The sequence below is a fragment of the Pseudorca crassidens genome, chromosome 17 (assembly GCF_039906515.1).
Source record: "Pseudorca crassidens isolate mPseCra1 chromosome 17, mPseCra1.hap1, whole genome shotgun sequence".
NCBI classification, from domain to species: domain Eukaryota; kingdom Metazoa; phylum Chordata; class Mammalia; order Artiodactyla; family Delphinidae; genus Pseudorca; species Pseudorca crassidens.
In genome coordinates, this window is record NC_090312.1 from 71,604,893 (window position 1) to 71,618,379 (window position 13,487).

Sequence of the window (13,487 nt, forward strand, 5' to 3'; positions counted from 1 at the left end):
GGTAACAGAATTTCCACCAGCCCAGTAGTTCCTCTTTCACTCAGGAACCAGGTGGAAAACCTTAGGCCCGTCATTCAGTCAAACGCCTGTGGTTTGTAAAGGGCCCCGAGGCACAGCTGTAATGCTCTGTGCTGGAAACTGCAGGTCCACCAGGCCAGCTGCAAGCTCTTTCAGAGCCTCCATTTTAAGCCATCGCGTGGCCATTTTCCCCAAGAAGCAATATACACTGCAAAGTCATTCACAGCCCTTGCCATGGCGAGGCGGTTTGGGAGAGAAAATTGCTGTTTATCGGCTGGAGTTTTCAGATACTGGGGCACACTACTATTGCTATTTTGCACGGAGCACTCGGGCATCTTCAGACACATCTTAAATGATGAAAATGGTGAGAAGAGTTGTCAAATCATAGCTTCTGCCCACACCCAAATTCACTTAGGCTGGCTTTGTGGAGATCGGTTCTATAAACACCAAAGACTCAAAAGAGACAAGAAGCCATCAAACAGACAAAAAAATAGTGGTAAGAGAGCCAAAAGCAAGTTGAAAAACCAACAAATATTTATACATGATTTATAGCAAAGGAACAACTCTGTCCCTAGGACCGAGGAAAATGATTGAGGCTCTCCTCCACCGCCCCACCCCCAAAGAATGCCCTATAAGACTCCGGGTTCAGCAGCTTCAGGCGATGGTTATTTTCCTTATAACCAATTAAAAACTTACGTTTAATTACTTTGAAGAAAAAAAGGAAGATCAGGCCTACCCTGGTGGCGCAGTGGTTGAGAGTCCGCCTGCCGATGCAGGGGACACGGGTTCGTGCTCCGGTCCGGGAAGATCCCACATGCTGCGGAGCGGCTGGGCCCGTGAGCCATGGCCGCTGGGCATGCGCGTCCGGAGCCTGTGCTCCGCAAGGGGAGAGGCCACTACAGTGAGAGGCCCGCGTACCGCCAAAAAAAAAAAAAAAAAAAGGAAGATCAAAATGTTGTAGCAGGACTCATTCTTAAGTCTTTTCCGAAGGCCTTAGTTGTTAACCAAAGAAGAAGGAATTTGCAAGGTAGATGTCTCCACACCCTAACTAAAAACACCTCAAATTGGTAATGCCTTAGTTTTTCTTCCTAAATAAGGGATACTAGTTTCTTACACACCACCCCCCATACAGCTGCTTTTTATTCCAGCTACCCACAGGAAGTTTCTACAGTCTTAAACGAGACCACTAAAGGTTGTTCCACAAATGAGCCCATGCTTGTCTCTCCCCTGAAATCCAGCTGTGCTTACAGGAACCGGGGGCCTTAAAGTGCATTGCTTTTGACCTTCTCCTTCCTAGAAGCAGTGTGTGGGCCACCCACTCTGTCCAGCGTACATAAAATCCTTACTCTTGAAATCACTTTTTCAGTCCCTTCAGTGCGGGTGTGTATGTTCCTGAGGCCCTGTTCTCGCAGCACACACTCTCACTGGGTGACGCCATCTACTGCCCTGACCTCTGAAACCTCAGATTATCTTTATGTTGATGACACTCAAAGTCTTGGCTACGTCCCCAGTCTGAGTTCGACATGTCCCCAACGGAACTCAACATCTTCCCCTCATTCTAAACATATTTCTAGAAGCCCTTTTTGTGTGGGGTTTTCAAGCCTACCTCTGCCAATAACTCTGGAGTTTGTTAAGAAACACAAAAGGGGGCTTCCCTGGTGGTGCAGTGGTTGAGAGTCCGCCTGCCGATGCAGGGGACACGGGTTCGTGCCCTGGTCCGGGAAGATCCCACATACCGCGGAGCGGCTGGGCCCGTGAGCCATGGCCGCTGAGCCTGTGCTCCGCAACGGGAGAGGCCACAACGGTGAGAGGCCCGCATACTGCAAAAAAAAAAAAAAAAAAAGAAACACAAAAGAGACAAAATGAGTAACGGGAGCCAGGATGAGTGCCAAGAGATTCAGATTTCATGTGTGACATTTGAAAGAGGAGATAGGAAAGCAACCTGGAGAAATTTCCTGTGCTGGGCTCCAGCTGTTTACTGGCCCTTGGCCTCTGAAAATGGTTATTGGAGTTGACAAAGAAGAGAGGGCAGAAAAACAAAAAAAAAAGAGGGCAAAGATTGTGGTGTGTGTGTGTGGGCAAAGATTGTGGTGTGTGTGTGTGGGCAAAGATTGTGGTGTGTGTGTGTGTGTGTGTGTGTGTGTGTGTGTGCGCGCGCGCGCGTGAGAGAGAGACCTGCCGGTTGACATCGATGAAGAGTCTCTCCTTCTGAAAGTGAGCATATATCTAGCCTGGCTCCCCTGAGACCTCTTCTTTATTTTTCTAATTTTTTAAATTGAAGAATAGTTGATTTACAATGTTGTGTTAACTACTGCTGTACAGCAAAATGATTCAGTTATACATATATTCTTTTTTTATATTCTTTCCCATGATGGTTTATCATAGGATATTGTATAGGGTTCCCTGTGCTAGACAGTAGGACCTTGTTGTTTAACCATTCCATATAGAAAAGCTCACATCTGCTCACCCCAGCCTCCCAGTCCATCCCTCCCCCAAATCCCTCCCCCTTGGCAACCACCAGTCTGTTCTCCATGTCAGTGATTCTGTTTCTGTTTCATAGATGGGTTCATTTGTGTCGTATTTTAGATTCCACATATAAGTGATGTCATATGGTGCTTGTCTTAGTATCACATCGTGCTTATCACTTAGTATGATAATCTCTAGTTGCATCCATGTTGCTGCAAATGGCATTATTTCGTTCTCTTTTATTGAGCACTCTTCTTGACCAGGCCTCAACCTTGGCCGATAAAAACTGCAGACTCTCAGTACAACTGATTTGATCCACCTCATCCTACCCCCACATTAAAAGACTTGAACAAACACAAACCTAGTTTCTAAGTCAAGGCAGCATCCAGAGAATGATCTCCTAAATTCCTATCTGGGAAAGCACAAGGTTGTCAAAAGAATTTACTGTTTGTTCCAGCTGACACTTGAAGATCGAGCCCCTGTTGTCCAGTCTCTGAGGGAGGATAGAAGTCAAACTTCCATAAGTGCCAGTTAGCAAACCCAGAGGACTTTCACATGGATCAACCCCCCCTTCCTGCTTTTTACAAATTTCCATTCCCTTGACCTGGCTCAAGTAGTGGCAATCCCTCATACCTACTCCCTCACTCCCTTTAAAACATCCGGTCACCTCTGTACAAATCGAAGTTGAGTTCAGTTCATGCTGAACTCTCTTCTCTATTGCAACAGTTCATCACTGATTAAAATCTGTCCACCTTAATTCGTGTCCAGTGGTAGCATTTTCAGCAAAATACACTCTGACATCCCGGTGGATCTGATTCCCGAGGTCGATGTGGCAGTTAGGAGGGTGACTGTCTCCAAGAAATGGTCTGTGGACAAGAGGAGGACAAAAACTGACCAAGTGATGGTTGGATGTGATGGAGGAAAGTAATGCTCGGATGAAGGCATTGGGGTGACATGTTTTAAAGAAAGACTATTCCCAACAGGGAGAACATTTGGATTCTCAGAACTTTTTTGAAGATATTCTTCATGGTAAGGATGTTTAAATACAGGCGTGTTGTGGTCTCATAAACTTATTCTCATGACTTTTCTCTTTTCTGCTTAAAAATATACTGTTTTCTAAGCCTTTAATTTGTTTCTACCCACAAAAAACAATAACTTTGATGAAAATTAGTCTCATGAGTTCTCATGCACACAAAAATGTTAACTAAGAAAATTTATTATATTACTTGATTTAGGACTATGACTTCATTCATACAATCAGAATTTCTTTGTTTATTCTTTAGCCATGTTCTGGCCTTTAATGTTTGTCTCTTTGACAGTTATACACGCAGTTTTATAATTTAACCATATGCCTTAAAGGTCCAGAAAGTAAACTTAGATTAAGACAAGTAAGATAAAACAGACAGTAAGATACTCAACAAATTTACTTAGTTCCATTCATTTAGCATCAATGCATAACACATTCCAAAAGCGAGCATATATCAAATTTAAAATGGATAACCTTAATTGGGTTCAATAGTCGGATAAATGGTCAAACAGTTTTCATTGCATATGCTTTGGGCCATGCATTTCATTCCTTAAGGATCTGCTTTATTGAATTAACATATCAATTATTTATTTTGATAAGAACAGGGAAGATAGTCAGAGGAAGAAGCAGCAGTGGTGGAGAACACGCCTCTTGCTGCTGCACAGAAACACATATGGCAGGTGACGACACCAACGGCTAACTCCTGGAGAGACCTAAATGGCTTGTCTTGGCACGTGTGGGTAAGTACAATGTTTACTAATCTAAAAAATGAGAAAATATTATAAAAATATAAGAAGTAGAAAACCCTAGACAAGTTAAAATACAGAAAAAATTTAAGCCAAGTTATTTGAATCAGGCAATTTTTAAAGTATCAAATAGTAATCTTAATAACTAGGTATAAAGTAATCTAAACCCAGGACACTAACCATGTCGAAAGGCAGTAGGCAGCCTGCCCTCCCCAGAATGCTTTGCCAGAGTTAGTGTTCTCTGATTACACACTTAGGCACCCCTGGTTACAAGAGTACTTGTTTATTATTGATGTTATAAAAATAACCATTCTCTAAATGATTACACGTAGTAAATAAAATTAGAACTATACATAAGGATTTGAATAATGCCATTTCTTTAAGGACCACTCGCAACTTCTCCTGCCTGCTTCACAGACCTGTAAGGCAGAAAGAAAACAGACGAAGATATGCTTAATGATGGATCTATAGCACAGCATGTTCAAAAGAAAGACTGGGATTTTAATGCTTTCCTATACTCCATCTGAACCTTTACAGTGACACTGATCTTAGCGTACCACCTCTATATACCATATTTTACTGCCATTATATCAACTTCTGGTATCTGTATAAAAGAATTTTTGCATATATAATGCACAAAAATATCTTGGGCTGTTAAAATAGATTGGTTTGTCTCCAAATATGGCCGATGAGAAATACCTGCCAGGTATGTACACAATTACTCCCTGGAAGGAATTATGAAACTGAATTGAGAAAACTAGAGCAGCATAAGGTGGGTCAGGCTGCATGTGTCCTACTTCGGCACTGGAACTACTTGTCCATACAGCTTGATTAGAAAGAATTAATTTTTTCCTAGAAAAATATGACTAGGATGGCAAGGGGATATGTCCACACTTCAAGAATACGTTATGTGGAGCTTCAAGATGGCGGAGGAGTAAGACGCGGAGATCACCTTCCTCCCCACAAATACATCAGAAATACATCTACACGTGGAACAACTCCTACAGAACACCTACTGAACGCTGGCAGAAGACCTCAGAACTCCCAAAAGGCAAGAAACTCCCCACGTACCTGGGTAGGGCAAGAGAAAAAAGAAAAAACAGAGACAAAAGGATAGGGATGGGACCTGCACCAGTGGGAGGGAGCTGTGAAGGAGGAAAGGTTTCCACACACTAGGAAACTTCACTGGCAGAGACGGGAGGGTAGGTGGGGGGGGGGGAAGCTTCGGAGCCGCGGAGGAGAGCACAGCCAACCCTGCCAACTCCTCTCTCTCACTTACTCCTTCAGGTCTTAAATATCACTTTCTCAGGGCCCTGTGCCCAGTAGTCAAGCTAGGATCCCCCTGCTGCATGCACTTATCTCAACCTAATGCTTATATAATGATAATCATCATTATTGCATGTAAGTAATATTTATAGTGTGACTTCATCATCTAGTAGCTTCTGTCACCTGTGACAGCGATGTGTCCTTCTCTGGCATAGTTCCTGACTCACTGGAGGCCTTTATTTAATATAAACCACATGAATGATTTACTCATTTTGATCTCTTAGTCTGAAGAGCAATATGCCTGTATGTCATGCAAAGAACATTTGAAGGACTAAGAAAGAGAATCACATGATCTTTGCGCTCCTGCAATGGTACCGTTATTACGTAGAAGAGAGATACAATTTTTGCTTGTGATACAAAAAAAACAGAACTAGAAAGAAGGAAGCTATGAGGATTCAGATTTTGGAGCAAAATACGAGAGTAATTTCTTTTAAAGTAGCTTTTAAACATTTTGTACAACATCAGAAATTCACGTGTTTTTTGTTTGTTTGTTTTTGGTCACCAGGCTGTACATTACGTCCCCAGGACGTATTTATTTTACAACTGGAAGCTTGTACCTTTTGACCACCTTCATCCATTTTGCCCACCTCCTGCCTCTGGAAACCACCAATCAGTTCTCTGTATCTATGAGCTTGGTGTTTTGTTTAGATTCCATGTATAAATGAGATCATATGGTATTTGTTTTTCTCTGTCTGAGTAGTTTAACTTGGTATAATGCCCTCAAGTTCTGTCCATATTGTTGCAAATGGCAAGATTTCATTATTTTTTTATGGTTAAATAATATTCCACTGTGTGTGTGTGTGTATGTACCACATTTTATTTATTTATTCATCCATTGATGGACACTTAGGTTTTTCTGTATCTTGGCTATTGTAAATAATGCTGCAATGAACATGGGGGTGCAGATAGCTTTTCAAGACATTTTTTTTAGCCATCCAGACAGTATTCTGCAGATGTAAATACAGTTGACCCTTGGACAAGATGGGTTTGAACTGCGCAGGTCCACTTACATGTAGATTTTTCCCCATAAATACACACTACAGTATTACACAATCCATGGTTGATTGACTCCACACATGTGAAACCTCAGATACGGAGGGTTGACTGTGAAGTTATATGCGGATTTTCATGTAGAGAATCGTTGCCCTAACTCCCACGTTGTTCAAGAATCATCTGTATATGATTGTGTATGTGTCTATACATTATATATAACAAAAAGAATTGTATCTAGTATACTGTCTTGTGACTCACTTTTTTATGTAACAATATTGTAAAAACTGTTTCCACATCAAAGTATATATCAATATAGATAGATGGATTCAGTTAATATCAGTACAAATCTATATATATATCGAGTTAATATATATCTCATTCTTTATAACAGATGCACATTATTCCATTATATAGATGCTGTAATTTTTTAAAATCAATCCTCTTTTGTTGGCCATTAGGTTGTTTCCATTTTTTACATTTTCCAAGTTTTATTATAAATCAGTTTCCAAGTTTTATTATAAAACATGTGCAGTGAGCATAATAATATTCTGATAACTACACAGCATTGAGGAAATTATTTCTTTAGGTGATTTCTTAATACAAAATGACTGGGTCACTGAGCAACTAGAGCAGAGCACAGGCGGTGGTGTACTCGCATTACTCAAGGTGCCCATACAGAAGCTAGTGAACTGTTTGGTGGGGATATTGCAGAGAAGAGACGAGCGTGAGATGGGAAGAGACGTAGATGGTTCTCAAATTCTTTCTTATTTTGATATCTTATGGTTCTATGAGTGCTAAGGGCACACTCGACCCTTTACTTCCCTCTGTAACATGCTTGAGAGAAGATATGAGAATTGTTCATCTTTATATATCCAGCCCATAGAGTAACCTCATGTCCACGGATGTGGAATTGTTTTGAGATGCTGTATCTCTAAGACATATTTAACGGTGTCATAGAGTCCATGGTCTGCACAAAGGGGGGTATATGTTCTCATCTCACATGTATCTAAAAGTAATTTTCCTGCTATAGGAAGAAGGGGATTGAAATCCTCTTCCCACTTCCTCAGCACAAAAGACCACAGACTCAGTGAGGGGCCTGAGATCCATGAAAATCACAAAAACAAAGAGAAAACATCATGCAGAGCAGCTGGAGGAAAATCCTTTTCTCATTATAGGTCACGAGGACTATGTATTTAAAAAAAATCTGAACTTCAAGTAGTTGCAAGTGGTGTCCGTCATTACCTGACATTGACATTAAGTGCCCTGAGCAAACGTACCAGAGTAGACGAGTGCAGGACAAGAAGAGCATGGAACACAAAGAAGAAGATCAGCAGAACCTGCACAATGAAAGGAAAAGAGGTCATGTGCTGGACCAGGAAAAAAAGTCCATCAAACGCAATTCCCTTGCGGTTTGACCAATTTCTAATGAGGATTAACTGAAATTAATATCGAAACTACATTCAGAGTATATAGTGACTGCAATGACACACCAGTTAACTGTTTAATAGTGTGTATGTTCTCATTTCATAATTCAGTCATTTCAATTTAAACTTTTTCTGATCTTAAATAAAAACTAGGGCAAAATGCCCCTCCAGATAGTGTTATGAATATATACGTGGATTGCAGGAAGATCCCATCTAAATCACAGTCATAATTTTTACGTCCAGCATGGGTTTGGCAGGAAAGTCATGCTCTACAGACTGCTACCACAACACAGAATATTCAGGATTGGATATATACATGTCACATATTGTGATGCTATAACATTTGTAATTTAACGTAATTCTCACAAAATTATTACGAGATTTGCATGAAGTAGTGCATATTTACATGTATACTATATATATATATATATATATATATATATATATATATTTTTTTTTTTTTGTGGTATGTGGGCCTCTCACTGTTGTGGCCTCTCCCGTCGTGGCGCACAGGCTCCGGACGCGCAGGCTCAGTGGCCATGGCTCACGGGCCCAGCCGCTCCGTGGCATGTGGGATCTTCCCGGACCGGGGCACGAACCCGTGTCCCCTGCATCGGCAGGCGGACTCTCAACCACCGCGCCACCAGGGAAGCCCCTACCCTATATTTTTAATGCTTGGCGCATAATATTAAACACTAAATGTAATTCCTCTGAATGCATCCCTGAGGCAGAAGAGCAGTGCGTAGGAGGACAAGGGGACATGAGTATTCTAGTTAAAAAGAGCGGGGAAATAAAACAGAAGATCAAAGAAAGTGAAATAAGGGCATCGAGGGAGATAAACCTTCACATTTCTTGAAGAGAAAGGAAATAGATTAAGCCCAAGTTTTCCAAAGCAGATCTTGGAACACTAGTCCTACAAGCTGTTAATATAGATGATCCACAAACAAACGGTTCCTTGATCAACAGCAATATACCATCGGCCTATTGGAGGATCAAAATACACACCAGCATATTAAGGGCTCTTAGAAGTCTTATAATAAAGAGACCTTCTTTACCTGATCTTTATCAAAGTTATTTGATAAGAGATTTTTATATAACTCACTTTAAAAAATTCTACAATGGTAAACACTGCTTCAGCTAGAGTGAAGAGGCATGGCAATGCAATGTCTGTTTCACCAAATTTAGAGGCAAGAGATAAAAGCATGGGTTTTGTACTCCAATTGACCTGAGTTCAAATTCTGGCTCAACCCCTTCTCATACACATGACCTTGAGCGAGTTAGCATCGCTCAGCGTCCTCCACAGAGGAGAGTTATAAAGGGAAACACCCTTGGAAGTATCATTAAGCATTTGGTATTTGACAGTTTTAGAAAATTCAAATTTAGATGAATAGGAACTACAAAAACATTTGGGTTCAAGGTGGTGATTTTATATGTAAAGTAGATGCTGAGTAAAGTTGGAGAACTTGGTAACATTTTAGAAATCTTACACATAGAGGGGCTTTGAGTAAAATAATGATGTATTCACATTTGAATGTCCTTTACCACCCAAAGATATTAGAGGTTCTGGCAAGAAAGCAGTTGAATTAATGCTCTATATTAGTGGTTCCCTTAAATTTTAAGTGTATCAGAATCACCTGGAGGGCTTTTAAAACAAATTGTTACTTCCCTGGTGGCACAGTGGTTAAGAATCCGCCTGCCTATGCAGGGGACACGGGTTTGATCCCTGGTCCGGGAAGATCCCACATGCCATGGAGTAACTAAGCCCGTGCACCACAACTACTGAGCCTGTGCTCTAAAGCCAGTAAGCCGCAACTACTGAGCCCATGAGCCACAACTACTGAAGCCCATGCACCTAGAGCCTGTGCTCTGCAACAAGAGAAGCCACCACAATGAGAAGCTCGTGCACCGCAACAAAGAATAGCGCCTGCTCGCCATAACTAGAGAAAGCCCGTGTGCAGCAGGGAAGACCTGACAGAGCAAAAAATAAATAAATTTATGAAAAACAAAAATAAAAAGAATTAGCACAGATTGCTGGAGTCCACTATTAGAGTTTCTGACTGAGTAGATGTCGGATGGGGCCAAGGAAACTGCATTTCTTACAAGTTCCCAAGAGATGAACATCACTGTTCTACGTAGCACGGACTTTAGGTTGAAGCATGAAGCCAGCTGTGGTCTGGCATACTTGAAGAAAAAGGAGTAGTGAAGTGTCTGGGTACCAAAGGAAGACTGAAGTGTGAGTTTAGTGGGAAATAGAGAATCTGAAAGGTAGAAGGTTTGGGTAGATTGTAGATTATAGTAATCTAAGATCTTAGAGTAGGATGCTACTTCACATTTGATGAGAAAAATAATTACACTTCCTTAGAAGAGCACTAGACTTGAGAGGGCCAAGGAATTGTAATGGTAGGACATTGGATAAATAACCCAGATGAAAGTTAAAATTTCCTAATGCTAAGAGTGTGGTAGAGAGGAAACCAATGAACCAAATGTCAGCACCCCACATGAAAAAACAGCAGGGACTGATGAGATTATAGTGACAAGGAAAGACACAGGACAACAGGACAAATGGCATAAGCCTAAAAAGAAGGAGAATTTCAGGTAGAATATTAATGTTATCTCATGGTGCTTGACACGTGGCAACTGAAAAGAGCAGCTTTCCCTGGTGAAGGCTAAAAGGGAAGCAATGTCTTCTAGGAACCATTTCAAATAAGGCAAAAAAGGCATGGAGAGTGTTCTTTGAGTAGCACTGAAGAATGATCAGTTTGCAAATCAAATTCCTGTTCCATAGGCCACAGTGGAAAGATCTGGGAAATATGTCAACAGCGGTTAAGAATACAAATACATGAGAAGATTTTATTTTGATAGAGGCAGTGGGGCAAGGCAGAGTAGCCAAGGACAACAGGAATAAGAGACAGAAGTAACCGATCTCAAGTTTCTGAACTGAACTTTGGCATAACCTTCTTGTATGGCAACTGACTTAGGTGTCCAGCCTTAGTGAAGCAGGACTGCCCGTACAGGGGGTAGCCCATTATTCCCCACAATTGTGGGAATGTAAGAAATGAAGCAGCTTTCGTGGGGGAAAGAACAAGCAACGAGAGAGTAGCCATAAAGTCTAGATAAATAAGATCTTAATAAAGATAAGAGTTTTGTTTACAGATGAGAACCCTCTTCTTTCTTCCTGAGTGGTTTATTCAGTGCAAAACGGCAACACAAATGCCTGAGGCAGTGCATCACACATGCATGTGCAGGGACTGATGTAAATGCTGTGTGAATGCACCATGTTCACTTTAACTCTGATGGAACCATCGTTACTACAGGGGAACAACACACTGAACGTATTCAACGTCGTTGAATGTATCGTGTTTCGCTGTGTGTACCAATAAACCATTTGTTGTACATGTGTTTGAGAGACATTATGGGCTCTGAATAATCAGAAGAGGAGACTGAGGCTTGGCCGCTGCTCAAGTAATCTTCGAGTCACTTACGCAGTTTGAACTACATTCATTCATTCATTCATTCGTTCAATTCATTTAGTAAATATTTATTAAGTAAATACTGAATGTATAAATATTTATTAAGTAAATATGTGTTGAACACTTACAGTGTACAATAAGAATAGTAAGACTAAATTTTCCCTAACAGCTTAATTTTTGGGAATTAAATATGTGGAAGCAATTTATAAATTATAAAGTCTTATATAACTAGCAGAAACTTTCAGAACATCATTTTAAATGTTAACAAGTGGATAAACCTTTATGTACTAACATGAAGGGGAGTCATGTATAATTTATGCTTATGAATATAGAAAAAGCTATGTTTTTGGTCTGAAGATTGTTTAATTATACTAAAGTTGATATACAGTTTCGGGATATTTAGTCAACATTTCAAAACAAGTCATTTTGAAGAAATCTGGCAGCATGCTTTGAACAGTTGTTCTATTTTTAATAGCATACTATGGGATTGAAAACATGCTTAATGTAATTACTAAATGTTATTTATTTTATTCTGTCAAAATTTTAATTTTTCTGTTTATCATATATGCCGCCTTTAATTTTCTGGATGACTTTGCCTCTAGATAATAATTTGGAGAACAGTGTAAAGATAAGTAAATCAAATTGAAGTTTATATTAAAAGCAGATTTCCTACCCAAATGTATTACTGCTTGTTTCCTTATATGTCACTTTTTCTTATTTTCATGTTTTATCGTGTTTTCTTTATGATACAAATTCTTTCAGTGCTCAGTGAAATAATTCCTTTCTTGATACTATATATACACACATTCCCTCCCCCTCCCTCCTTTTTTAAGCTTTTAGAAATGCAATGACATTTCAGAGTAGAACATATGGCTTTGGATTAAGCTAGAATTAAATTGCACTAACTAATTATATATCCTTGGGAAGAGGTTTTTAACAAATCTGAGTTTGTAAAATCAGTAATACCACCTACACATCAAGTTGACACAAGAATTAAAGGAGATACTACATAGCACATAACAACAAAAATGTAATAAATGTCAGTCCTCTTCCATTCTCTCCTTTTTTAGAGATACATATGTTTCTATATAAGCCTTAAAATGTCAATTATTCATAGTAGGCTTTAAGGAGAAACTGAATGCTGTAATTCTAAATATATCCCCCAAATAGACTTTGTAGTTTTATTTATGTTAGGCTATGTGTCAATTTTCCCAATTTATTATTAAATTATATATATATATATATTAGAATATATGCTAATTCTCTCAGTGAAAAAGATTTATTATGCCACATTTTTGAAAGTCTGTGCTTAGAACTCCTAGTCTATCTTCATATACCCTCCTTATTATGCCTACCCAAATAGTTGCTTAAGCTACAGTGTCTATTTTCAGGCTAGGATTTCTTGCCAGATCCTAACAACAAATATTTCACTACCTCCTCAGAAATTATGCCAGTAAACTTTCAGCCTAGCGGAGACAATGGAAATATAGCATCTTCTGGAAGGAATAGTTCATTCATTGGTTTTTTAAAATTTAGTTTGAGAAAAGTAAGCACAAGTCTGAAGTAGCAAGAAAAAGAAGAATGAAATAATAAGGTAGGTTGAGATCAAAGATCATATGGCTGCAGGTATCCCAGTTAGTAGATATGAGGTGACCTCTTACAGCCTGGGGTAATATGTAAGAGCATTGCATAAGACAGTCATACCACCCATGAGCCCACCCAAGGGCGTGGTCACTCTTTTTGCCCCAAATTAGGGTTATAAAACCCTTCTCTCTTCTGCAATGTCAAGGCATATTAAAGGCAACAAGTTGAATGTAAAAGACACAGAATAATTAAGAAAAACAGAAAAATGAGTTCTAGCTTCACAAGTGAAAAGATAAATCATTCCTGGTTAGTAAGTAAAAGGCAAAAAGTATTTGGCAGAGAACCTTGGAGGAGAGCATTCTCCTTTATTCCCATGTAGTTAATGTATCTCTGAGAGTTAAAATCTGAGAATTGAACAATTATAGATGCACCT

At 39.7% G+C, this 13,487-nt stretch overlaps 1 protein-coding gene across 23 annotated transcripts in view; it reads right to left on the minus strand.

The window, feature by feature from the left end:
- Positions 1–13,487, minus strand: part of C17H8orf34 (chromosome 17 C8orf34 homolog) — a 452,646-nt gene that overhangs the window by 119,809 nt on the left and 319,350 nt on the right. For 6 of the 23 annotated variants that reach the window (XM_067712117.1, XM_067712124.1, XM_067712119.1 and 3 more), the window contains one exon: positions 7,854–7,913. The exons of 9 other annotated variants lie outside the window; for them this stretch is intronic. In XM_067712117.1, the coding sequence (XP_067568218.1) occupies positions 7,854–7,913 (60 nt within the window). Of the gene's footprint in view, positions 1–2,786; positions 3,351–3,682; positions 4,677–7,853; positions 7,914–13,487 lie in introns of those variants that run through there. 8 more of the 23 variants (XM_067712129.1, XM_067712133.1, XM_067712130.1 and 5 more) reach the window with 6 other exon arrangements.